Source organism: Cajanus cajan, chromosome 1, assembly GCF_000230855.2.
Source record: "Cajanus cajan strain Asha chromosome 1, NIPB_CcT2T_4, whole genome shotgun sequence".
NCBI classification, from domain to species: domain Eukaryota; kingdom Viridiplantae; phylum Streptophyta; class Magnoliopsida; order Fabales; family Fabaceae; genus Cajanus; species Cajanus cajan.
Window position 1 is genome coordinate 41,937,144 of NC_138517.1, and position 27,022 is coordinate 41,964,165.

The 27,022-nt window shown below is 37.4% G+C and overlaps 1 protein-coding gene across 1 annotated transcript; it reads left to right on the forward strand.

Moving 5' to 3' along the window:
* The first annotated feature begins 1,293 nt into the window (after nucleotides 1–1,293).
* LOC145954546 (uncharacterized) lies at nucleotides 1,294–12,371 on the forward strand. Its single transcript, XM_083069028.1, has 5 exons — nucleotides 1,294–1,908; nucleotides 3,622–4,538; nucleotides 5,109–5,215; nucleotides 6,605–6,973; nucleotides 12,360–12,371. Exons 2-5 carry the CDS (start codon nucleotides 3,623–3,625, stop codon nucleotides 12,369–12,371), a joined length of 1,404 nt encoding a protein of 467 aa, XP_082925154.1. The 5' UTR covers nucleotides 1,294–1,908; nucleotide 3,622.
* The last annotated feature ends 14,651 nt before the right edge of the window (nucleotides 12,372–27,022 follow it).

Below are 27,022 nucleotides of genomic sequence, written 5' to 3' on the forward strand. Positions count from 1 at the left end.
ATTCCATACACATATCAGATAAGTCCAAAATAATGGGTTTCATACATATCAAGCAATTCACATTTAAATCATCAATTTTTATCAAATAATATAACAATGATATTCATAAATTAATATAATAATCAATAGAATTAGCAATTTAATATAATTTCAGCATAAACAGTAAAACCCCCCAATTGTTCCAAAACCTAGCTCACAAGCACTTTTCTACAATTTCGTGCTCTCTCCCGGATCATCATTCTTACAATTTAAATACATATTTCTAATCCTCAACACATACGGAATCTAATGGTATAATTAATTCCTCAAACAGAAATAATCCAATTTTTCCAAAACCTAACCTACAAGCACTTTTCTATAATTTCGTTCTCTCTCCTAGAGCATCATTTTTACAAACAAATCATATATTTGTTGTCCTAAATATATACAGAATCAAATAATGTCAATAATTCTTCAAACAGAAATAATTCTAAAATTACTCATAATCCTAAGGAGTTCTTCCTCTACCCAATTCCCTTATGTAACTCTATATATAAATAATTTCCTTTTCCCCCGTACCTGGATATGAAGAAGCTGAATCTAGATATGTAGAAGTTGAATCTACACTAGATCTGGTTGATCTCCCTCGCTGGGTTCCCCTCGGTCTGAAGCAGAAAATAGAGGAAAGAAAAGAGAGAGCAGAAGAAAAGAAATCAGAAATGAGAGGTGTGCTTTTTGGGAGTGGCAAACAGCTCTATTTATAGGCTTTTTACGCCGGAACGGCCCGTTCCAAATCCGGAACTGCCCGTTCCGGACCCTTAAAACATGGCTAAAAATCACATCCAGAACGGCCCGTTCTAAAACCAGAACGGCCCGTTCTGGTGTGCATTAATTACACCCAACGGCCATAATTTTGGGAACGCCCCGTTCCAAGCCCGTTCCTAATTAGGGTTAAAGGCAAAATTAATAGTCCGGAACGGCCTGTTCCAACTTGAGAACGGCCCGTTCTGGGCTATTAACTCACACTTTAACTGGTAGTTTGGAACGGCCCGTTCCAATTTCGGAACAGCCCGTTCCAAGCTACTAAATCACATACGTTTTGGTAGTTTGGAACGGCCCGTTCCAATTTCGGAACAGCCCGTTCCAAGCTACTAAATCACCCCTATCTCCTTTATAAAATTACCTAAATACCCTCAATTAAAATAAAATAAAATTGAAATAAGAAAAAATGAGGTGTTACACAACACAAATTGTTGCGAAAAAATATTTTATTGCAAAAAAAAAAAATTCGTTGGCATATATTGTAACATTGTAAAAAAAAAAAAAAAAAAAAAAAAAAAAAAAAAGAGGCTGATTCAGTAGCCCAGAACGGGCCGTTCCCAAACTGGAACGGGCCGTTCCACACTACTGAATTGAACTACATATTGTAGTTGAGAACGAGCCGTTCCGGCAAGGAGAACGGGCCGTTCTAGGAAGGAGAACGGGCCGTTCCGGAGGGAGAATGGGCCGTTCCGGAGGGAGAACGGGCCGTTCTGGATGAGTCCCGGAACGGGCCGTTCTGTTTTCAGAACGGGCCGTTCTGGGCGTGGATTTTGTGCGTGATCTGGGAGTTCAGAACGGGCCGTTCCGGTATCGGTACGGGCCGTTCTGGTCACTCCGGATTGCCTATAAATAGGGGTGAAGGGGGGGCCGTGAGGAGTTTTGGTTCTAGAGAGAAGTCTTAGAGAGAAGGTCTCTGGCTCAGTGAGCTCCTTTCTCTCCCAAATTTCTCCGTTTAACTCCTTTTCTCCTCTAGATCAATAACTCCTTCTGTCTTTTCTTGAATTTCAGATTAGAAAGCTTGTTTTGGGAGGACTGAAGTTTCGAGTTGAGCCTCGAGGGGAAATTATACTTTTGATTCAGTCTTTGGCTATCTGAGCCAATCTTCAGGTAAGGGAAGCTAGATTGTTTGCATGTGGCTGAATTTGTTAGTTTGGATGAGAATTTTGAACTCTCTGAATAGTTTTAGGCTGGGCGCAGGTTGAGCGTATCAGGCGTGGAAGAGCTTAGAGCTCTTGCGTTGGTATTAGGCCAGGCGCGAGTTGACGGCACTGTGCTTGAATATATTTATGAATGAATTGATGCTTATGCATGTTTAAAGTTGAAGTTTTAGATCATGTATGTATGATATATGATGTATGGTGAGGTGTGATTCATATGTATGCTTTGTGATGATATATATGAATGTTTGAATATGATACGTTCATATGGTATGTATTGATCATAATGGTAGGTAGACCATTTATGATGTATGAAGCATTATTGCATGTGATGCCTTATGACATGTGTATGGTTGTTGATCATGATGGTGGGCAGACCATTATGATGTATGATGCATGATTGCATGTGATGCCTATGGCATGAGTCTAGCCTAGGACTTGAGGAGAGGAAAAATATTTCGAACTGGAAGAGCTCACATAGAGTCTCTTGAGAGTGGTGCTTGGATAGGCCACTAATATATGAGAGTGGTGCTCTGGGAGGCCACTGGATTTGGGAGAGTGGTGCTCAGATAGGCCACTGGGTTGGGTGAGTCTCCTCTAAGTCCTTAGCTAGTGTTGGAGCGGGGTATGAGGTCGAGGGTTTTTCCCTTAACCAAGTACTCGGGAAGGTGCGTGGATCCTTGCGGATAGTCGGTGGGCGAACTCCACAATTGACTTGGTTAATGCATGCCAAGGTCGTGGTAAGCCCGTACCCAGCTGTGCTATACCTGACGGTGGATCTGGACTTCCAAGTGTGTAAGTGACATCATCCGAGTAAACCCGAGGGAGGATTATATCCTGTTTAGCTGTGACCGAGCGGGCGCTTTGGGCGTGAAAACGGTTGGGGTGGTTTCGGTAGGATGGAATGTCACTTATACAGCTCTATTGTTATGGAGATCTCCTAGGTGTATGCGTGACGACGCATTAGATGATTGATATGTATGCCTATCTGTCATGAGTTGCATTCATTGCATGATTATTAATATGATGAAGTGTGGTGTTTGACTTCATGTTTGGTGAATGAATGATTGATTGAGATGAAAGGTTCCTTAGGGACAGGATTTGGGATGCATGTGCAGTATAGAATTTTTATTTTGTACTTGTATTATTGATCTTTGAATTCTAGCTTACCCTTCTGTTTTCCATGTGGTGGAACTGCGATGATCATACTTGGTATGGGAGCAGGTCAGGGATAGCTTGGGAGTAGAGATGATCGTTGTGAGACGAGGAGCTGAGTCTCGTGTTTTGAGTTACCATTCTGGGTAACATTTTTTTTGTCAGTGCTTGACCGGCACTAAGGAATATTTTGGGATGACTGTACATATATGGTGCTATATTTTATATACAGAAACTTAATTATTTCGATCTTTATATTTATGCCTGTATGTATGTGTTATCCAGTTTAATATTCTCTTAGTTAACTAGTTGTAGTGCGATTCCACTAAGTGTAGAGACCGTGGCGGGTCGTTACACTTTTATGGTATCAGAGCCAGTCAAGTCTTTTAGGATACTATGTGGGGAGTGATCCTTCTAGGTTTCTGTTGTGTCATATCTCTGATATGTGTTAGCCTTTGGTGAATTGTGGGGGTATTATGTTACTAATAGGATGTTTGAATTCTTGTAGTATGGTGAGACCCCAGTATGACCAGATTGCTAGGGCCATGGAGATGATAGCCATGGCGATGCAGCAGCAGAGTGCTCACTTTGCTCATATGGAGGCAGGTAGAGCTGCGGCTGAGGCAGCTAGAGCTGCGGCTGATGCAGCTAGACCGGTGGTCTCTCAGGAGGGGAGAGATTTAGCAGAGTTCAGGGGATGTCAGCCTCCTCAGTTCAGAGGGGATTCAGATCCTGATGTGGCGGATCAGTGGTTGAGGGATATGGAGAAGATCTTTAGTGTTTTAGGATCTTCTGATGAGAGAAAGTTGGCTTATGCAGTTTACATGCTGGGGGGCGAGGCTGAGTACTGGTGGAGAGGCACCAGGCAGATGTTAGAGAGCAGGGGTGTGCCTGTTGACTGGGATTGCTTCAGGAGGGTCTTTTTGGAGAAATATTTCCCGGATAGCGTTAGATACGCTAAGGAGGCAGAGTTCATGAGATTACATCAGGGGAGCTTGTCTGTTTCTGAGTATGCTATGAGGTTTGAGCATCTAGCTCGTTTCTACTCTCAGGCCATATCTGAGGCTTGGAGATGTAGAAAGTTTGCAGAGGGATTGAGGCACGAGCTGAAGAGGGTTATAGTCCCCATGTCCATAGTAGAGTTTCCTGCCTTGGTTGAGAAGGCAAAGACTGTTGAGAGTTTGGAGAGTGGTGGTAGCAGCGGTAAGGCTGCTAGAGTTCAGGAGGGATCATCTGGGTCCAGGAGGGGAGGCCAGCAGATGGGACCTTATGACAGACCTGTACAGTCTCAGAGAGGAGCTGTTAGTAGGGGACCTCGACCTGTTACTCCTCAGGGCGGAGCACAGTCGGTGCGGTGTTATCGATGTGGAGGAGCACATATGGTGAGACATTGTTCCCTTCCGGGGAATGTTTGCTTCAGATGTGGTAGGCCAGGCCACATCTCTAGAGATTGTCAGACACCGGCGACTTCATCTGGGAGTGCCCCGAGGCCACCCAGACCTACAGCTGCGGGGAGAGTGTTTGCATTGTCAGGTGCAGAGGCTTCTACTTCATCAGACTTAGTGAAGGGAAAGGGGAAGGCAGCAGGTGAGGATGTTTTATTTTTATTCGATTCTGGAGCCACGCATTCTTTTATTTCTGTTGATTGTGTGAAGAGATTGGGTTTGTCAGTATCTTCCTTGCATGTTGATTTGTTTGTGTCTACTCCGGCTTCAATTTCTGTGGTGACGTCGGAGATGTGTGTGAGATGCCCGATAGAGGTGTCTGGTAGGAGGTTCCGAGTGAACCTGATTGTGTTGCCCATGGTGGATATCGACATAATCTTAGGGATGGATTGGTTATCTGCCCATCACATCCTTATAGATTGTGCTCGGAGAGAGTTGATGTTTCCTCAGTTGGAGGATGAGGTGTTGGTATCAGTGGGTCAGGCTGAGCAGTTGATGAGGGATGGAGCTGAGTGCTTCATGTTGTTTGCAACTTTGAGTATTGAGACAGAGAGAGCTATCGCTGGGATCGAGATTGTCAGTGAATTTCCTGAGGTGTTTCCAGATGATGTGCCAGGATTGCCACCCAGGCGTGATGTTGAGTTTAGCATTGATCTGGTACCAGGTGCAGGACCGGTATCAGTGGCTCCTTATAGGATGGCTCCAGCTGAGTTGGTAGAGCTGAAGACACAAATTGAGGATTTGTTGGAGAAACAGATGGTGAGGCCCAGTGTTTCTCCTTGGGGTGCTCCGGTACTGTTAGTGAAGAAGAAAGATGGTGGGGCCCGTTTGTGTGTTGATTATCGGCAGCTGAATAAATTAACGATAAAGAATAAATATCCCCTTCCAAGGATTGATGATTTGATGGATCAGCTGAGGGGAGCTTCAGTGTTTTCAAAGATTGATTTGAGATCCGGATATCACCAGATTAGGGTGAAGGAGAGTGACATACCGAAGACTGCCTTTAGGACTAGGTATGGTCACTATGAGTATGTGGTGATGCCTTTTGGTGTCACTAATGCTCCAGCAGTGTTCATGGATTACATGAACAGGATCTTTAGACCGTTCTTGGACAGATTTGTGGTGGTCTTCATTGATGATATTTTGGTGTATTCTAGATCATTGGAGGATCACCGTGAGCATTTGAGGTCGGTTTTGGAGGTGTTAAGAGAGAGACAGTTGTATGCCAAACTGTCCAAGTGTGAGTTTTGGTTGTCCGAGGTGAGATTTTTGGGGCATGTGATATCGGCAGAGGGGATTGCAGTAGATCCAGCCAAGGTGGAGGCTGTGATTCAGTGGGAGCGTCCGATGACTGCTACAGAGATTAGGAGTTTTCTTGGGTTGGCGGGTTACTATCGGAGGTTCATTGAGGGTTTTTCTCGAATAGTAATGCCTTTGACTCAACTGACTCGAAAAGATCAACCTTTTGTTTGGACGGACGCTTGTGAGCAGAGTTTTCAGGAACTAAAGAGACGGTTAACCACTTCTCCAGTTTTGGTGTTACCTAACACTGGTGAGCATTTTGATGTGTTCTGTGATGCTTCTCACCAGGGGTTAGGTTGTGTGTTGATGCAGGGAGGGAGAGTAGTGGCATATGCTTCGAGGCAACTGAAGACCCATGAGAGAAATTATCCTACTCATGATCTGGAGCTTGCAGCTGTGGTATTTGCCTTGAAGTCGTGGAGGCACTATCTGTATGGTGCGAGATTCAGTGTATACAGTGATCACAAGAGTTTGAAATATTTGTTTGATCAGAAAGAGTTGAATATGAGGCAGAGGAGGTGGATGGAATTTCTAAAGGACTTCGATTTCTAGTTGATGTATCATCCTGGAAAGGCGAATGTGGTAGCTGATGCATTGAGTAGGAAATCCATTCACATGTCGGCTATGATGATTAGGGAGTTGGAGTTGATTGAGCAGTTCCGAGATTTGAGACTAGAGGTGGAGGTTGTTCAGGATCACATTAGCTGTGGTATGATCACCATAACTAATGAGTTCTTGAAGCAGGTGGGAACTAAACAGTTACAGGACCCAGAGTTGTTAAGGACTTTGGGATTACTTGGTACTGAGAGGGCAGCTGGTTTTGAGCTTGGTACTGATGGGATTCTGAGATTCAGAGGTCGGATTTGTCTGCCTTGTGATTCAGAGTTGAGGAGAGCTGTTCTAGAGGAGGGACACATGAGTCGTCTTAGCATACATCCTGGTATGACTAAGATGTATCAAGACATCAAGAAAAGTTTTTGGTGGCCTGGTATGAAGAAGGAGATAGCAGAGTTTGTAGCCGCTTGTTTGACTTGTCAGAAGGCGAAGATTGAGCATCAGAGGCCCGGAGGGGTTTTACAGTTGATGGAGATTCCTGAGTGGAAGTGGGATAGTGTCACTATGGACTTTGTGGTTGGATTGCCTAGGACAACTAGGAACAGTGACTCTATCTGGGTGATTGTTGATAGGTTGACAAAGTGTGCTCATTTTCTTCCTGTCAACAAGAGGTGGTCCTTGGAGAGGCTTGCACAGTTATATATCCGAGAGATAGTACGGCTGCATGGAGTGCCTTCCAGTATTATTTCTGACAGAGATCCAAGGTTTACTTCAAGGTTTTGGCAGACTCTACATCAGGCGTTGGGAACGAGATTGAGGTTGAGTTCCGCCTATCATCCACAGACAGATGGTCAGTCGGAAAGGACAATTCAGTCACTAGAGGATCTTCTGAGAGCTTGTGTGTTGGACCATCTGGGTAGCTGGGAGGAGGTGTTGCCATTGGTAGAGTTTACCTATAATAATAGTTATCATGCGAGTATTGGCATGGCACCTTTTGAGGCTCTATATGGCAGGAGGTGTAGGACTCCATTATGTTGGTATCAGGAGGGTGAGTCAGTAGTGGTTGGTCCAGAGTTAGTTCTTCAGACTACTGAGATGGTGAAACAGATTCAGGAGAGGTTGAGAGCTACTCAGAATCGACAAAAGTCTTATGCTGATAAGAGGAGGAGACCTCTAGAGTTTGAGGAGGGAGAGTATGTGTTTCTCAGGGTGACACCCACTACTGGAGTGGGAAGGGCTGTAAGGGCCAAGAAACTCACACCGAAGTTCATTGGTCCTTATCAGATCCTTCGTCGTGTAGGTCCAGTAGCTTATCAGTTGGCGTTACCTCCGATTCTGTCCAACCTGCATGATGTGTTTCACGTTTCACAGTTAAGGAAGTACATCAGAGACCCGAGTCACGTGATAGAGATGGATGAGGTGCAAGTTAGAGAAAACTTGACTTACGAGAAGAGACCGGTAGCTGTAATTGATCACAAGTTGAAAGAGCTTCGAGGCAAGTCTATTAGCTTAGTGAAGATTCTTTGGGATGCAGCTACTAGTGAGGCAACCTGGGAAGAAGAGAGTCGGTTCAAGGAACAGTATCCATTCCTCTTTTCAGGTAAGCCTATTTTCGGGGACGAAAATTCTTATTTGTTGGGGAGTATTGTAACATTGTAAAAAAAAAAAAAAAAAAAAAAAAAAAAGAGGCTGATTCAGTAGCCCAGAACGGGCCGTTCCCAAACTGGAACGGGCCGTTCCACACTACTGAATTGAACTACATATTGTAGTTGAGAACGGGCCGTTCCGGCAAGGAGAACGGGCCGTTCTAGGAAGGAGAACGGGCCGTTCCGGAGGGAGAATGGGCCGTTCCGGAGGGAGAACGGGCTGTTCCTGAGGGAGAACGGGCCGTTCTGGATGAGTCCCGGAACGGGCCGTTCTATTTTCAGAACGGGCCGTTCTGGGCGTGGATTTTGTGCGTGATCTGGGAGTTCAGAACGGGCCGTTCCGGTATCGGTACGGGCCGTTCTGGTCACTCCGGATTGCCTATAAATAGGGGTGAAGGGGGGGCCGTGAGGAGTTCTGGTTCTAGAGAGAAGTTTTAGAGAGAAGGTCTCTGGGTCAGTGAGCTCCTTTCTCTCCCAAATTTCTCCGTTTAACTCCTTTTCTCCTCTAGATCAATAACTCCTTCTGTCTTTTCTTGAATTTCATATTAGAAAGCTTGTTTTGGGAGGACTGAAGTTTCGAGTTGAGCCTCAAGGGGAAATTATACTTTTGATTCAGTCTTTGGCTATCTGAGCCAATCTTCAGGTAAGGGAAGCTAGATTGTTTGCATGTGGCTGAATTTGTTAGTTTGGATGAGAATTTTGAACTCTCTGAATAGTTTTAGGCCGGGCGCAGGTTGAGCGTATCAGGCGTGGAAGAGCTTAGAGCTCTTGGGTTGGTATTAGGCCAGGCGCGAGTTGACGGCACTGTGCTTGAATATATTTATGAATGAATTGATGCTTATGCATGTTTAAAGTTGAAGTTTTAGATCATGTATGTATGATATATGATGTATGGTGAGGTGTGATTCATATGTATGCTTTGTGATGATATATATGAATGTTTGAATATGATACGTTCATATGGTATGTATTGATCATAATGGTAGGTAGACCATTTATGATGTATGAAGCATTATTGCATGTGATGTCTTATGACATGTGTATGGTTGTTGATCATGATGGTGGGCAGACCATTATGATGTATGATGCATGATTGCATGTGATGCCTATGGCATGAGTCTAGCCTAGGACTTGAGGAGAGGAAAAATATTTCGAACTGGAAGAGCTCACATAGAGTCTCTTGAGAGTGGTGCTTGGATAGGCCACTAATATATGAGAGTGGTGCTCTGGGAGGCCACTGGATTTGGGAGAGTGGTGCTCAGATAGGCCACTGGGTTGGGTGAGTCTCCTCTAAGTCCTTAGCTAGTGTTGGAGCGGGGTATGAGGTCGAGGGTTTTTCCCTTAACCAAGTACTCGGGAAGGTGCGTGGATCCTTGCGGATAGTCGGTGGGCGAACTCCACAATTGACTTGGTTAATGCATGCCAAGGTCGTGGTAAGCCCGTACCCAGCTGTGCTATACCTGACGGTGGATCTGGACTTCCAAGTGTGTAAGTGACATCATCCGAGTAAACCCGAGGGAGGATTATATCCTGTTTAGCTGTGACCGAGCGGGCGCTTTGGGCGTGAAAACGGTTGGGGTGGTTTCGGTAGGATGGAATGTCACTTATACAGCTCTATTGTTATGGAGATCTCCTAGGTGTATGCGTGACGACGCATTAGATGATTGATATGTATGCCTATCTGTCATGAGTTGCATTCATTGCATGATTATTAATATGATGAAGTGTGGTGTTTGACTTCATGTTTGGTGAATGAATGATTGATTGAGATGAAAGGTTCCTTAGGGACAGGATTTGGGATGCATGTGCAGTATAGAATTTTTATTCTGTACTTGTATTATTGATCTTTGAATTCTAGCTTACCCTTCTGTTTTCCATGTGGTGGAACTGCGATGATCATACTTGGTATGGGAGCAGGTCAGGGATAGCTTGGGAGTAGAGATGATCGTTGTGAGACGAGGAGCTGAGTCTCGTGTTTTGAGTTACCATTCTGGGTAACATTTTTTTTGTCAGTGCTTGACCGGCACTAAGGAATATTTTGGGATGACTGTACATATATGGTGATATATTTTATATACAGAAACTTAATTATTTCGATCTTTATATTTATGCCTGTATGTATGTGTTATCCAGTTTAATATTCTCTTAGTTAACTAGTTGTAGTGCGATTCCACTAAGTGTAGAGACCGTGGCGGGTCGTTACATATATCATATATGGTGTTTAGGGTTTAGGGTTTAGGGTCTCAACAAAAAACTTTGTTAATGGTAATGTTTTGACAACAATAATTATTGTTGTTATTTTGTCATTTATTTTGTTGTCCAAACTAATTTTTTCAAAAATTTAGTTGTTACCATATATAATATATCCCAACGAAAAAAAAATCTTTACAATAAAATATTTTTTCGCAACAATTTGTGTTGTGACTATTTCCCTTTTTCATAATAAAAATAATAAATATAAATTTTTATTTTTAATAATTATTAATATTATAAATTATTTAATGTGAACTTTTTTTTGGTTAAAATTAAATTGTTATATTATTTTTAATTTATTGTTATTCGCACAAATATAAATTTAATTATATAAATTAATTTATAATACATAAAAATTAAACCTTAAATTAATTAACATAAAAAAGTCAATACAATAACTATATTATTGGTGTTAAAAATTAAATCACAAATCAATTAATATAAAAAGGAAGTCATATTATATTAATTATGTTCTTGATATGAAAATATTAACAAACCATATCTACCATTTCACTCCTTAAAAAGAAACTACCATTATACAATATTGTCTTGAATTTGTAAATAATTATTCACATATAAAATTAAATTATAATAATAACTTTATTCTCTAATTAAATTGTCAATGTCTTCCAAAAGCCTGATGCGTATAATATCATTCAACTTGCACAAATTAAACATATAAAAATGTCACATTTTTGTATAAAGATATACATAAACAACAATAACATAAAATTAACAAAATTAAAAATGTTAAAATTTATTTTGTATCATAGTAGATTGGATTAGTCAATTATTAAACATTTATAAATGTTGAAAATATAAAATTAATATGTATATATTAATTAAAAAAATACAATCTAAATGTCAACATAAATTTATTATGTAATATAAACATAAACTAATTAAAATAAATGTAAAGTATTAAATCAATAAAGTTTTATAGTTAAAATTTTATAAATCAACATCAAAATTATAAATGAAAAAAGTTAAGATAAATATTGAAAATTAAAATTAAATATTAAAACTTACTTTTGTCATTTGAAGATCCAACTCTATGATTATTCAAATTTATGTCCATGGTGCTTTTTAGTTACTCTGTATAAATGTCAACAATATTAATATAAAATTATAAATAATAATTATTTCATATTAACAATCATTTTGGAGTATTATGCATAACACTAATAAATATGAGTAAAGATATTTAAATATATAAATTATAATAAACATGACTTGTTTATTAAATAATAAATTCTTAATTTCATCATACATACACCCATTATCTTTATAAAGTAATACATTTCCCACTCTACTTTTTCTAAATTTAAATTCAATATTTACTCAAATTATATTTAAATATGTAAAGGAGAGTGCTTCTATTAACCAAATAAACTCCATCTAATAACTTGTAAAATTGTTTTTTGGGCAATTATGTATTACATATACCTATTTATACTATTTCATTACAACAAAGATAATGATCAATATGACATAATAAAAGTATCAACTATCATAATAAATAAGATAATAATCCAATATAATATGAGCAAAGATATTCAAATATATAAATTAAATAACTTGTTTATCAAATAATGGATTATTGGTTTCAGCATACCACCCCATTATCTTTCTAATTAAAGTGACACCACCTTACTCTTTCTAAACTTAAATTTAATATTTACTCAAACTCATATTTAAACATGTAAAATGAGAGTGCTTCAATTCACCAAATAAACTTAATCTAATAACTTCTATTCAAACTATTCATTAAAATAAAGTTAATTATTAATATGACATAATAAAAGTATCAACTATCATAAAAGATAAGATAACATAAGGAGATTAGTCTCTAACTTAATAAATTAAAAAAAATATTGTTATAATGAAATGCATATTATGGATGGAACTTTGAAGAATTCATAAGATCAAAGTGAAAACGTTTTTTTGTCTTGAAATATATAATTTGACGTTCCATTCCAAACTTGAAAAAAAAAAAAAAAACTATCAAGTTTTATTTGATTAAAGGTTCCATCATTTTCATGCAGATAATAATGTAATTTTTTTTTAATTGTTCTTATTTTCTTATCTACTCACTAGCTTCATAATCAAATCAACAATATTATAGAAAAGAAACAATTAGAATAACACAACACAATAACAAAAAGTAGTATGATGACAAAGAAGATCAATGATGCACATGTGTATGTGCATGATTTATTAATTTTTCCAATCACATAGTTTTTGAACATTTAAAAGTCAAAATCACATATAATTATTTTTATTTGTTTATGCATTTTTATTTCTTATATACATATCTTAAAAACATTTAACTTTGTAGTATTCTTTTCTAATTAAAGTTCCATACATGATTCATCAAAGTGCATAAAACAACATTTTATTTTTCTTTAATTCTAATATTAATAGTCATAGTAATTACATAATTATATAATTGTGAGCATGCTTCATCCAAAGTTTAAAGTATTTAAATATTTGTTTTATATTTAACTACTTACCGAAAAAGTTTGTACTCGAAAAAACATAGCTGTCAATATCCAGATCGCTCTCCAACAACTAATTGGAATGTTGTATTAATTATGAGATCTTTATCGGTCTCTTCATTTGTTTCTTGCAACATCTTCATGGACATTTCTTGAACTTTCATCTATTAAAAAAAGTGAAGTAAGATATAATTCATAATTAAAAATATCAAATGAAATATAATTATTATAAGATAAAATAATTTATTACATCAACTTCCTTGGAAGCCTCATTTATCCATTTTCCATTATTGCTCATGTGAGTCATTCGCCCCAACTCTAGAAAATTAGGCTCCATTTTAGTTTCAGGGTCTCTCTGAAAACAATTTTCATAATCACAAATCACCATATACACAAATTAGTAACATAGAAATAATTCTTAATCAATTATATATATATATATATATATATATATATATATATATATATTATATTTATCGCATCATAACTATAAGCTTGAAATGACTTTCTACCACTTCTATGATTTGTGACTTGTTTTGCTTTATTTATTTTATTTCTTGCACTAATTTCCTAAAATGATACAAATAGAAATATAGTTGTCAATTTTAATATTTTGAACAAACTTATTTAGAATTTTATAAATTTAACTGAAACATACCTTAAACTTACCTTAAACTTGGGGATTGAAAAATAATTTACTAGGTATTCCCATTCTTCTTCACTTACTTCTTCGGGTTTATTCTCCAAAGCTTCCTCATTTGTTTCATATTTTAAAAAGTGATCACGGAGTCTTTTCCTATGACTTCTATATAATCGTTTTGCAGTACAAATAATAACTTCTCTATTATGTTCTGTGATTTCAACATCAAAACTATCTTGTAATTATGAAATTATAGTAAAAATCATTAAATAGTTTATAAAAATATTCTATGAGCATAAAAATTTAAACAATATGAGTAAAAAAAAATTACCAAAACTTTTGATATTATTTTATCTATTGTTGAGTTTGGAATTTCCTTTCACTTAGTATCATTGAAAGGAGCATTCTTTTGAACAATAATAGAGATTTCAATGACAAAATTTGCAACTCCTAATCCAACAACTACCATCTTTTCTACTGAAATAACAACATTCAATTTACTTATAAAGCTCTTCTTTTTCTTTTTTGCAACACTTAAACCCATGGGTCTTCCTCTTCCATTTTTTTTTTGTATTTATACATTCTATCAGATCTTATTGAAAAAAAAAACATGGTGAGTATAACATGAAATTTTAAAACAAAAGTACATATTTTTATTTATAAATTTTAAAAAAATATTAACAAAAACAGAAAACTTAAAATAAAAAAGGAATCAATTTACGAATACCTTCCTCTTGATTTGCATTTGAAGAATTTTGATCCCTTAAATTTAAATCATTATTTGACGGTGTCATACCTATAAATACAAGAAAATATAAATTATACAATATTAAAGGCACTTTATTGTGGAGGAGAAAAAGAGAGAAACATGAATACTTACCGATTCTTTTCTCTTTCATGCTCTTGCCTTGTCTATTAGAGGAAATTGTCAAGAGTTTGCAGTTTAAACAGTGAGGTATTTAGAAGAGAAGAAAGAAATGATACTTCACCAATTATATTGTTCAATGCACCTAAATATGTTGTGTCAAAGGAGGTCTAAATAAGTTTTCACTGTAATTCTCTTTACCTTTTTTCAGATTTTTCTAAGTTTATTGTGTCAAAGGAAGTTTTAAAGTAATAGATAGTAATGGAGATTTTTAAGGAACGAGGCAACAGTTTCTTTAAAAACAAATCAAACTTTACCGCTAAAACTTAATTAGGGTCAACATGAATTTTTTATAAATAAATTAATATTTAAAACAATTTATTATAAATTAAATTAGAGTTGAAACGGTTTTTAATTTTCGAAAACGTTAGCTGCACGAAAAACTTTCCCTGAATATAGCAATTGGATTAAACTTATTCAAGTATATTACGTTAGGCATATTATTATAAAGAAAAAACTAATAAATATATTAATATAGCATATTATTTTAATGAAAAAAGTAAGTATTATATCACAATATTTGGTATGTTATTAAATAAAAATTTAATTACAAAACTTTAAAACTATAAAATTTTCTTAAAGTTCTTTTAACTATAGAAATTTAACTAAAAATTTGAAAAATTATTCAAACTTACATATTAATTTGATATTTTAAATTTTTTTTAATGTTATTCTTTTAATTAGTTTCATTTAAATTATTGCATTTTTATATATCTACACACTATACGTTAACGACTTATCTCAAATTTAATTAAACTACTTAGAATCTATTTTTTATTTTATTTTCAATGAAAATAAAAATTTATGATGAAAATATATTTGGTTTGCTTTTAGAAAATACTTTTTCTAAAAATATTTTCAAAATAAAGCTTAAAACTAAAATGAAAAAAATATTATTTTAAAAGAAAATGTGTAACGAGCCGCCATGGCCTTCACACTACAAACAACATTACACACTATTGAAATATATATATTAAAATAGTATAATAAAAATATTTACAACACAAGTTGCTAATCGAGCAACCAACGAGAACCAATTATATACAACAAAATATGCTACTATAAGGTAGCCTACAAAAAAAGATCCATCTCCAGGGACCTCTTATGGTCCCTAACAGCTATCTCCAGTCTATCCCTGCCCTCCTCCCATACAACGTATCATCATCGTAGTCCAAACCACATGGAAACATGCAAGGGTAAGCTAGAGACAATAAACAACTCATAATAATTTAATATGCAACATAACAACTATATAATCATCTTCACATTCGACACATGATACAAACAACATATATACTATACATCTTAACATCATTTCAACTTACAACATAACAACACTATCATCATCCTCAACAAGGTCAACATACAACACAATCACAGCTTAACAACACAACAACAAATATACAACTCATATCAACAACAAATCAACTCATCAACAACTTATGAGTCGTCATGCATTTCAACTAGGAGATCTCCAACAATTGAGGTTTAGCAATTTAGGTGGCATAAACCCTACCGAATCCAACGTTTGACCTATCTCAACCAGGTCAGTTATAGAACAATGTTAGGAACTCCGAAGAGAACCAGGTATAGACAACAACAGGCGATTGTTCAGGTGTGCCACTTCGACTCGAAGGTCCAGTACTACTGTAAAGATAGAAGGGTTTGGGTATAAGCCTACCATGGCCTTGGCTAGCATCACCAATCCACATATGGAGTTAGCCAACCCACTGTCCTCCAAGTACCAAGCACCCTCTAGTACCTAGTCAAAGACTACATCTCTAACTAGATACCTTACTCAAATTGGTCATCCAATCATGACATGGATCGACTATTTCCATGTCGCCCACACAGTACTAAGGTTTCAACATTAAAACAACTTTCAACTTATCACCTTAGTACTATATATCTCAACATAGGACATATATCTTCACCATATGTCCCCAACTTTTCAACTTTACAATAATAGACACCATAACAACTTTACAACAATAAACATCTGGCCGCTTGTAATCGGTATAGCTCGGCCTGACCCCTATACCATGGTCGCTTTGTACACGTGTGTCTCGACCTTGCCTACACACGGGATCAACTAAGTCCTAGAGGAGAACAACACAACGTCCACTCCAAGGGACAACTTCCCAAGGAGGGTTTTTCAACAAATTGGGCTCTCAGAGCACCACAACTATCTCAATCCACACAATGGGATGAGCAACTTCGAAAATATCTCCCCTAGTCCTAGTGATCAACAACTCATCATCACAGCTTAATCAGCTTAACAACTTAAACAACATACAACTTTTCAGCAATAGACATCTTAACAACTTTACAACAATATACATCTTAACAACAATAGACAACTTACAACAATACAACAATAGGCATTATATATTAGCTTGACAACTTCTTATTCAATCATACAACTATACAACTTTAATAATTTTAACAACATGCAAAAAACTTAATTAAACAACTATAGTCATTACGATATCAACTTAATTAATGCAACTTAACAACTTTATAAACAACTTCAGCAATATACAACATATTTAAAATTCATCTATCATGTCAACAACATAAATCAACTTAAGCACCCAACAACTCAACTATTTCAACAAAAGAACATCATGCATAAAGCTTCCCTAACTCTCCTGAAATCAAACAACTTACATTCTAGCTTCCCTCACCTGAATATTGGCTCAGGATAGCCAAGAACTGAGAAGAAGCGGAATTCCCTTTCCGAAGCTCAACCTGGAACTTCAATTCACCCAAAGCAAGCTTCCTAATCTAAATTTCAAGAAAAGACAGAAGGCATTAGTGATCTAGAGGAGAAAAGGAATCATACAGAGAAATTTGGGAGAGAAAGGAACTCACAGACCCAGAGTCTTTCTCTCTAAAACTTCTCTCTAAAAGCTTCACTTTCTCCTCAACCACACAACCCCTATTTATAGAAGTTCAGGAGTGGCCAGAACAGCCTGTTTCAAATCTAGAACGGCCCGTTCTGCACCCCTTCATCATGTGTAAAAATCACATGCAAAATGGCCCGTTCTGAAATCAGAACGGCCCGTTTTGGGACTCATTCATAACGGCCCGTTCTCCATTCAGAATGGCCTGTACTCCCTCCAGAACGTCCCATACTCCATCCAGAACGGCTCGTACTCCATCCAGAACGGCCCGTTCTAGGGTTTGAAATGCCTCGTTCTCAACTACATTTTATAGGTCAATTCAGTAGTTTGGAACTGCCCGTTCCAGTTTGGGAACGGCCCGTTCTGGGTTACTGAATCACTATTACTGGGATTTTGGGCCTTCTGAAATAACTTACTACGTTATAATACCCCCCAACAAATATGAATTTTCGTCCACGAAAATAGACTTACCTGGAAATAAAAAAGAATACTGCTCTCTAAACAGTTGCTCAATCTCCCAAGTAATCTCACTAGTAGTTGCATCCCACAAGATCTTCACCAATCCAGTGGACTTGCCCCTCAACTCCTTCAACTTGTAATCAATCACAGCTATTGGTCTCTTCTCATAAGTCAGGTCCTCCTTGACCTGAATCTCACCATCTCAACTACATGACTTGGGTCATGGACATACTTCCTCAACTGTGAAACGTGAAACACATGTTCCCACCTCAGCAAACTCCACAGGCTTTCGCCTTTTATCAGCATATGACTTCTGTCTACTCTAGGCAGTCTTCATACTCTCTTGAATCAACTTTACTTTTTCAGTAGTCTGTAGGACTAACTCTGACCCCACAACCACTGATTCACTATCTTGGTACCAACACAGAGGAGTCCTACACCTCTTACCATACAGGACTTCAAACGATGCCATCCCGATACTAGCATGAAAGCTATTATACATGAACTCTACCAGTAGTAAGACTTCCTCCCAACTCTCCAAGTGGTCTAGCACACAAGCTCTCAACAAAACCCCCAAGGACTGAATTGTCCTCTCTGACTGACCATCCGTCTGTGGATGATAAACATAACTCAACCTCAACCTCGTGCCTAAGGCTTGGTGTAGACTCTGCCAAAAATCTAGAAGTGAACCTCGGATCCCTATCAAAAATAATACTGGAAGGCACCCCGTGCAACCACACTATTTCCTTCACATACAACTGTGTCAACTTCTCCAAAGATCACTTGATATTGACAGGCAAGAAATGTACACACTTGGTCAATCTGTCAACCACAACTCAAATAGCATCACTATTCCTAGTCGACTTTGGCAATCCATCAATGAAATCCATAGTGATACTATCCAACTTCCACTACAAGATCTCCATCATCTATAATTAAACCACCAGACTTCTGGTGCCCAATCTTAGCCTTTTGACAGGTCAGACAGGCCGCCATATATTCAAAAACGTCTTTCTATACTTAGAATCTTGAGGTAGGCAAATTCTGCCCTTAAACCTCAAATCCTATCTTCACCCATCTCAAAGCCAATTGCTTTCTCTGTATCCAACAAATTAAGAATCTTCACAACTTTTGAATCTTACAACTACTTCATACCAACTTGCTACAAGAACTCACTAGCAATGGTAATCATGCCACAGCTAATGTGGTCTTGAGCCAACTCCACATACAGATTCAAATCTCTGAATTTCTCAACCAGCTCCAACTCCTTCACCATCAAACTAGACATGTGGATGGACTTCCTACTCAAAGCATCTGCCACTACATTGGCCTTCCTAGGGTAATACATCAACTGAAATTCATATTCTTTTAAAATATTCCATCCACCGTCTTTGTCTCATGTTCAACTCCTTCTGATCAAGCAAATACTTCAGACTATTGCAATCACCAAAGACGTTGAACCCTGCATTATAAAATAGTGCATCCATACCTTTAAGGCAAAACAACTGCTGTCAACTCTAAGTCATGAGTAGGGTAATTCCTATCATGATTCTTCAATTGCCTTAAAGTTATGCAACTATTCTCTTATTCTACATCAACACACACCTCAACCGTTGGTGAGAAACATCACAACACACCTCAAATGGCTCATTAGGATTAGGCAACACTAACATAGGAGAAGTAGTCAATCTTTCTCTTCAACTCTTCCACCTGACACTTCAATTCAACCAACTCTAATGGGGCCATCATATAGGGAGCAACCAACACTAGCCCTACACCAAGGACCAGATCAATGTTAAACTCAATCTCCCTAGTAGGAGGTAACCCAGACACCTCATCCAAAAACACCTTCAGAAATTCCCTCACAACTCCTACCTATTGATCACCTTCTCAGTTTCCACACTCACAGCAGCAAATAGAATACAACACTCTGCTCCATCTCTCAACATCACTTCAGCTTGGCTGACTGAAATCAACAATTCATCATCCCCCTAAGGGAAAAATCAACTCCCTATTGGCACAATCTATAAGAATGTGATTGGCAGATGACCAATCCATGCCTAAGATTATGTCAATATCCACTAAAGGTAAACAGATGAAGTTCACCTTATACTTCCTATCACACACCACCAAGGGACAACCAACACACATCTTAGAGGCAACAATAGAAACAAAAGCGTGTGCAGACACAAGCAATCTCAACCCCAATTTACATACAGGCGAACACCCTCTCAGCTACAGTAGATCTATCACCCCTTGGGGCACTCCTGGTCTGTCTGGAACCTACAAGACAACTAGTTGACATGTGAGTCATCTAGCCACACCTAAAGCACTTGCTCTCGGTAAGAGGGCAATCACGAATGAAGTGAGGTCCACCACATCAGTAACATCTAAGAGTAGCAGCTCCACTCTAACCCCCACTCCTAGCTGTGTCAATAGGTTTCCTTGTGACAAGACTCCCTTATAGTGATTGGGGCCTATCATAAGGCTTCCTCTAAGAACCACCACCACTCTTGGACCCAGCTGGCCCACCAATAATCTTTGCTGGCTTGTTGACACTCTCTAACCGCTCTACAACCTTGGCCTTCTCTACCAAGGATGAAAACATCGTGATGGCCATATGCACCACCACTCTCCTCAAATCATACCTAAAGCCTTCAGCAAACTTCCTACACTTCCAAGCCTCAGAGGTGGCTTGAGTGTAGAAGTGTGCCAAGTGCTCGAATCTCATGGCGTACTCGGTCACCGACATTCCCCCCTGTTGTAATCTCATAAACTCTGCCTCCCGAGCATGCCTAACACTCTTTGGGAAGTACTTCTCAAGGAAGGCCCTCTTGAAGCACACCCAGTCCACAACCACTCCACGGTCAATTCAGCATCTGACTAGTACCTCTCCAACAATACTTTGCCTCCCCTATCAACATATACACTACATAGTTGAGCTTTTGCTCCTCTAAACAACCTAGAACTGAAAATATCTTCTCCAACTCGCAAATCCAGTGGTTAGCCACCTCCGGATATGCATCACCTCTAAACTAAGGAGGACTACACTTCCTGAACTCAGCCAAAACCCGACTCTCCTATGACCCAACTGGTCTTGCGGCACTAGTCGCAGCTCTCTCAGCATCCATCCTAGCAAAGTAGGCATTCTGTTATTGCATAGCCATAGCCATCATCTCCATGGCATGGGCTATCTGCTCATGTTCTAAGCATCTTCTACGAAATGAACAACTCAATCAACACACTACATCTCAACTACTCAACACAAATTAGCATAACATCCAACAAAACACAGAGTTCAACACAATAAAAGCCTAAAGGAACCACTCCCATAGAGTGTCCACTAGAATCGAACAGCTCCGATACCATAAAAGTGTAACGAACCGCCATGGTCGTCACACTATGAACAAAACTACACACTACTGAAATATATATATTAAAATAGTATAATAAAAAATATTTACAACACAAGTTGCTAATCGAGCAACCAACGACAACCAATTATATACAACAAAATATACAACTATAAGGTAGCCTACAAAAAAAAGATTCATCTCCAGGCACCTCCTATGGCCCCAAGCAATTATCTCCAGTCTATCCTGTCCTGCTCCCATACAACGTATGATCATCGCAGTCTAAACCACATGGAAACATGCAAGGGTAAGCTAGAGACAATAAACAACTCATAATAATTTAATATGCAAGATAACAACTATATAATCATCTTCGCATTCGACACACGATACAAAAAACATATATACTATACATCTTAACATCATTTCAACTTACAACATAACAACACTATCATCATCCTCAACAAGGTCAACAAACAACACAATCGCAGCTTAACAACACAACAACAAAAATACAACTCATATCAACAACAAATCAACTCATCAACAACTTATGCGTCGTCACGCATTTCAACTCAGAGATCTCCAACAACTGAGGTTGAGCAGTCTAGGTGACATAAACCCTACCGAATCTAACATTTGACCTATCTCAACCAGGTCAGGTATAGAACAACATTAGGAACTCCGAAGAGAACCAGGTATAGACAATAATAGGTGATTGTTCAGGTGTGCCACTTAGACTCGGAGGTCCAATACTACTGTCAAGACAAAAGGGTTTGGATATGAGCCTACCACGGCCTTGGCTAGCATCACCAATCCACATATGGAGTTAGCCCACCCACTTTCCTCCAAGTACCACGCACCCTCTAGTACCTAGTCAAAGACTACATCTCTTGTAACACCCCAATTTTCAAAAAGGTTATTATTATTATTATTATTATTATTATTATTATTATTATTATTATTATTATATGGTATTTGGTCATAATTATTTTAATAATTATAGAGGAATATTATTTTGTACATTTTAAATAATTATTATTTTGGACAATTATTTTGTACGTATTAAATAAGTATTTTTATTAGCATTTTTAAATAAATATTTATATGTTTTAAGAGAAGGTTGATTTTATATGATATTTTGTTATTGAAATTATATTATTATATTTAGGGTCAGAAATATATTATTATTATAGAGAAAAAATATTTTATAATATACATGTATTTATTTTATTTAATTATTTTGAGGAAAATTAGAAGTGGGTTAGAAGAGAAGGAAAATGGGTTGGGTTGACCCAGTCCAATGGGTTAACCCTATCTGCCTCATTTGCGTTCTGAAGGGTTAGGGAAAAAAAAAGAGGAGAAACAAAGAGCTCTAAGGAAGAGTACTCAGGAACGATCTTAGATCACACCAAGATCATTCATCTTCTGCTCATCCAGGTACGGGGGAGATGGGTTTCTTCATATGTGAATATAGGGGTGTTCGGGTAGTGAGGGCAATCCCTAAGTCCCTCTAGGAACTCTATTTAAAATTCTGAACGATTATCTGTGCAATCGATGTTCTAAATTCTTAATTCATTTGGAAGAACTTATTTCTTGAATTATCTTTGAAATTCATTGGGGCTTTCTTGTTAATTCTTTACCCTTAAATTTGATGACTTGAATTTTATGTGTTAAGAAGAGTTTAGATGTTTTTTTGTAAAACCAATCGAAACCAATTTTTGAGGCTTGAGATATGTATGGATTGATTTGGAACGTATGAAGAATATAAATGGAGTTAAACTGAACCAACGGGGTGTAGTAGTGAAAATTGGTAAAAACCTTGTTGAAACTCGTAAAACGCAGGTTTAATTTCACAGAGGGGAATCTGGGCAGAGATTTGGGCGCTCAGCGCCAGTTTTGGGCGTCGGGCGTCGGGACCCCGACATACGTTTGTAATTTTGCGATATCTTTCTGTGTAGTTATCCAAATCGAGTGCCGTTTGTTTTGTTAGAAACTAGACATCTGGGTATACCATTTAGACACAAGAATCGTGTAAAAATATTAATATTTGATCAAGTTATGTGAGTTGCAATTTGAGCCTTCCAATCTGTGTGCGAACCACAACATCAATTTTTGTGAGCCCTGAATGGTAACCTAAACGACTTTATTAGGATTTGTGTTCTTCATGAAAGTTGTAGATATTGATGTTAGGATTCTAATGGAGTTGGGATCACTTAGAAAGGATATATATATCTCGAGTTATGGTTAAATTATTAACTGAATGTCATAGATATTGTGATGTGTGTGAAGAATTATGTGAAATTTGTGGTCTATGATGTTGATAACTTAATGATAGGTACCTAGCATGTGAGGATGATATTGCATGGATTTTTATTGACATGTGATGATGTTATATAATGGAGATGCATTAATTATAAGTTACGTGGGATGCATGAGTTGCATGAGACTTATGAGTTGCATGTGGTGCTTGAGAAGCCAGACGTGGCTATATTGCATTGGACCCTGGGCCCAGAGAGGGGTTGAGACAGGGGGGACCATGACGGGAGGCATTCCATGCGTGGGCCGTTGGGTGTTTAACTGCGCAGCTCACTGGCCACAGAGGGTTTAACGGTGGGTGGATTGCCTTTGCACGGGCCGCTGAGTGTTTAACCGTGCAACATACCAGCCCTGGGAGGGTGTGAGAACGGTATGCCCGCATTGGCAACAACTAAGGGAATTGACGAGGTACGCCCATTGTGCGGAGTGCCAAGTTGAGACTCTTAGGAGAGGAGATGTGTATGAGCATATAGTGAGCATGTGTATGAAAGCTTGTATGATTGAAAAAAAATGATGTTTGGTAATTATATGAGATGTATTTGTTGTTTATAGTTAATGATGATATTTTGGTGCACGGTGTGGGGTGGGAATTGGGTAGCTCTATGTTCATATATGATGTTATCTATCTCTCACCGTCCTGTTTTTATGTGGTTTTCTTTTAGGTGAAGATGAAGGCACTCATAGTGTTGAGTTCTAAAGGGAAAGGGTTCTGCTCTGATAGGATGTGACATTGGGGCATGAATTTAGGATGCTTTAGTTATGAATTGTTATTTGTCGTTTGAGGAGACTTATTTTTAGGAGTTTTATATTCACCTTATATTTGTAAATTCTGGATCCCTTTCATTTTTCTTTAGAGACCTTGATAATTTTCTTTTAAGAGTAACACTTTATTATTATTATTATTATTATTTCTATTTATTTCAAGACTTGTGAACCTATGAGTTTTTATTAAAATATGTGGACCCTTCTTGATGTTATATTTATTGAATTATTCTTATTGTTGTTACTTATCTATTATGGGGTAGAAGGGTGTCACATTTAGTGGTATCAGAGCAGGTCGATCCAATCGGCCGTGAGTTATGAGTCTACTATGCTTGTTTGGTAGATGAATGATGGAATATGTTTTGCTTTATATGATGAGGATAATGATGATGATGATGATGTTTCCCTTGTGTTGTTAGTGTTGTGCTTACACTTATATTGTTTTCTCAGAATTTGGCTGAAAGACATGATATAGCTTAGTTAAGGCTATTCATGATTGCTTATTTGTTTTGATACTTCTTGCTTACGTAAGAAGTAGTGGTTGAGTGGTATCGCTCGTATTGCAAGCATATGTGCCAGTAGTAGTGGACGAAGCCTTGCTAATCAACTAGAAATTATTGGGACCTTAGATTTGGGTGAGACATTGATTTGTCGAGAGTTTACGGTTAATGGAGTTTCTAGAATCTATAGTTGTAGCGATTGAATCCAAGGAGGATGTATATGAGAATTGGAGTTTTGGTATCCTTGATGAGAGATTGAAATGTTGGTAATTCCCTTGAGTGTTGGTGTTGGCATGTTTACCGTTTATGGTTTAGGTAGCATGTGAGTTTTATTTTCTAAGTCTGTTGTGCTAAATATGAGAGTTGTTTGGTTTAGGATTGTAGTGAGAAGCTTGAATATGAAGTTGAGGTGTGAGTTTGGAAGGGTTGATGTATTTTTGTGGCCTTAGATATATTGATATACTATTGCTGTTTGGTGTAGAGGATATTTTCGCTGCCGTTTTGTTGTGCCATTATGACTACCATATTGACAGATTTAGATTTTATGATCTTCATAACAGTTGTAGCCTTAGACGTTATCTTTCCAATGGAATTGGAATCAGGTAAAACGGAGGTCTAGAACTCCAGTTATAGCTACTTTGGTGATCAAAGGTCTAGCTGTAAGCGCCGAATATATCTGCTGCGGTTTTTGAAATTTTTAGCTAAGAAGAGGATCTTTTAGAATTTTATGTCTTCATAAGAGTTTTAACTTATTCTCTTAGCTTTCTTTTGAGATAGGTTTGAGATCATTTGGATGAGTATAACTCTCTAGGTATCATTTTCTTTGATCATTGTTGAAGGGATATGTATGGTGTCATGATATTTTTGAATCGTTAGACAATGCAAGGATAAAAATTGATTTTTGTCATGATTCTAAGACGTTAGGTGGATTGAGAGGTTGTTTAAGATTGTATGATGTTATGTGGTAAAGTTGATTCATGCTTTATGGTGTAAACGATGATTGATTCGTATATGCTTAGGGATAGTATATATGAAGATTTTAAAGTAGGTATTCTAATATGATTTGATATGCATGTATGTATATATGAGGATAGATGACTTTATGGATCAATTAGTGGATGTTTGTGTATTAATGAGATTGATCTTAGGATGTGATATCACCATATTAAGAGTTAAGTGTGAAGATATATCCAAGATAAATTTAGGATAGATTATCTAAGTATGATTTTTGACTGTATGAGATGAGTGTTCTAGGCCATGTAATTTTCTTGCGGAGGTATAACGTAGATCTATCTAAGATAGAAGTTGTGCTTAAGTGAGAGATACATGAGTCTATTAGCGAGGTTATGAGTTTCTTGGATTAGCTCATTGTTGTTGGATATTTATTGAGTAACTTTCTAAGATAGCATTACCTTTGAACATATTGAGTAAAAAGAGTATTATTTTTGTGTGAGATAGTAAGTGTGATAGTAGTTTCCAAATTCTTAAGGAAAGATCGACTAGTGCGCTAGTGTGAGCATTGGCCGATCTTAGTAAGCCTTTTGTGATATATAGTTATGCTTCTAAAGATATGTTTGGGAGGAGTATTGTGACAAGAAGGAAAGGTAGTAGGTTATGATTTTAGGCAGTTGAAAATTCATGAGAGGAATTTTCTTATCTATGACCTTGAGTTAGTAGCTTTAATATTTATACTAAGATTTGGAGACATTATGTATATGATTCTAAGCTTGAAGTATTTTTTGATCGTTAGAGCCTTAATTATCTGTTCACTGAGTAGTTAATTATGTGACTAAAGAGATAGTTTAATTTCTAGAGGACTAATATTTCAAACTTAGTTGTTAATTGAGTAAAGCTATTGTGGTGACCGATGTTTTGTGTAGGAAACCTTTATATTTATCTTCCCTTATGATTAGAGAGATGAATCCTTTTGGCTCAAATTAGAGATTTAAGTTTGGCTTATAAGGTTACTCTTAGTAGTGTGAGACTAAGTATGACTTGAGTAACGAATGGATTGTTGAAGGAAATTGGAGAAGCACAATTTTGGTGACAAGATATGAGGCTATAGGATAAGGTGATGGATAAGAGTTTGACTTGGGTGTAGATGGAGTGGTGAAATTAGAGATCTGATATGTATACCTAGTGAACTTACGCTTAGGTGCTTAATCTTTAGAGATGATCATAGAAGTAAAACCTGTAACATCCCAAATTTTATTTAATGAAAAGAAATATTTTTTTATGTATTTATTATGTGAATAAGTATTTTATTTATGTATTTTACTATTTACGTATACGTATTTTACTATTTATGTATACATATTTTTTACTATTTATGTATACGTATTTTAC

Coding starts and splice junctions, on each gene's coding strand:
- LOC145954546 (XM_083069028.1), top strand. CDS start 3,623: ATGGTGAGACCCCAGTATGACCAGATTGCTAGGGCCATGGAGATGATA. Junction 4,539..5,108: donor GAATGTTTGCTTCAGATGTG/GTAGGCCAGGCC, acceptor GTATTGAGACAG/AGAGAGCTATCGCTGGGATC. Junction 5,216..6,604: donor TTGAGTTTAGCATTGATCTG/GTACCAGGTGCA, acceptor TTCTTGAAGCAG/GTGGGAACTAAACAGTTACA.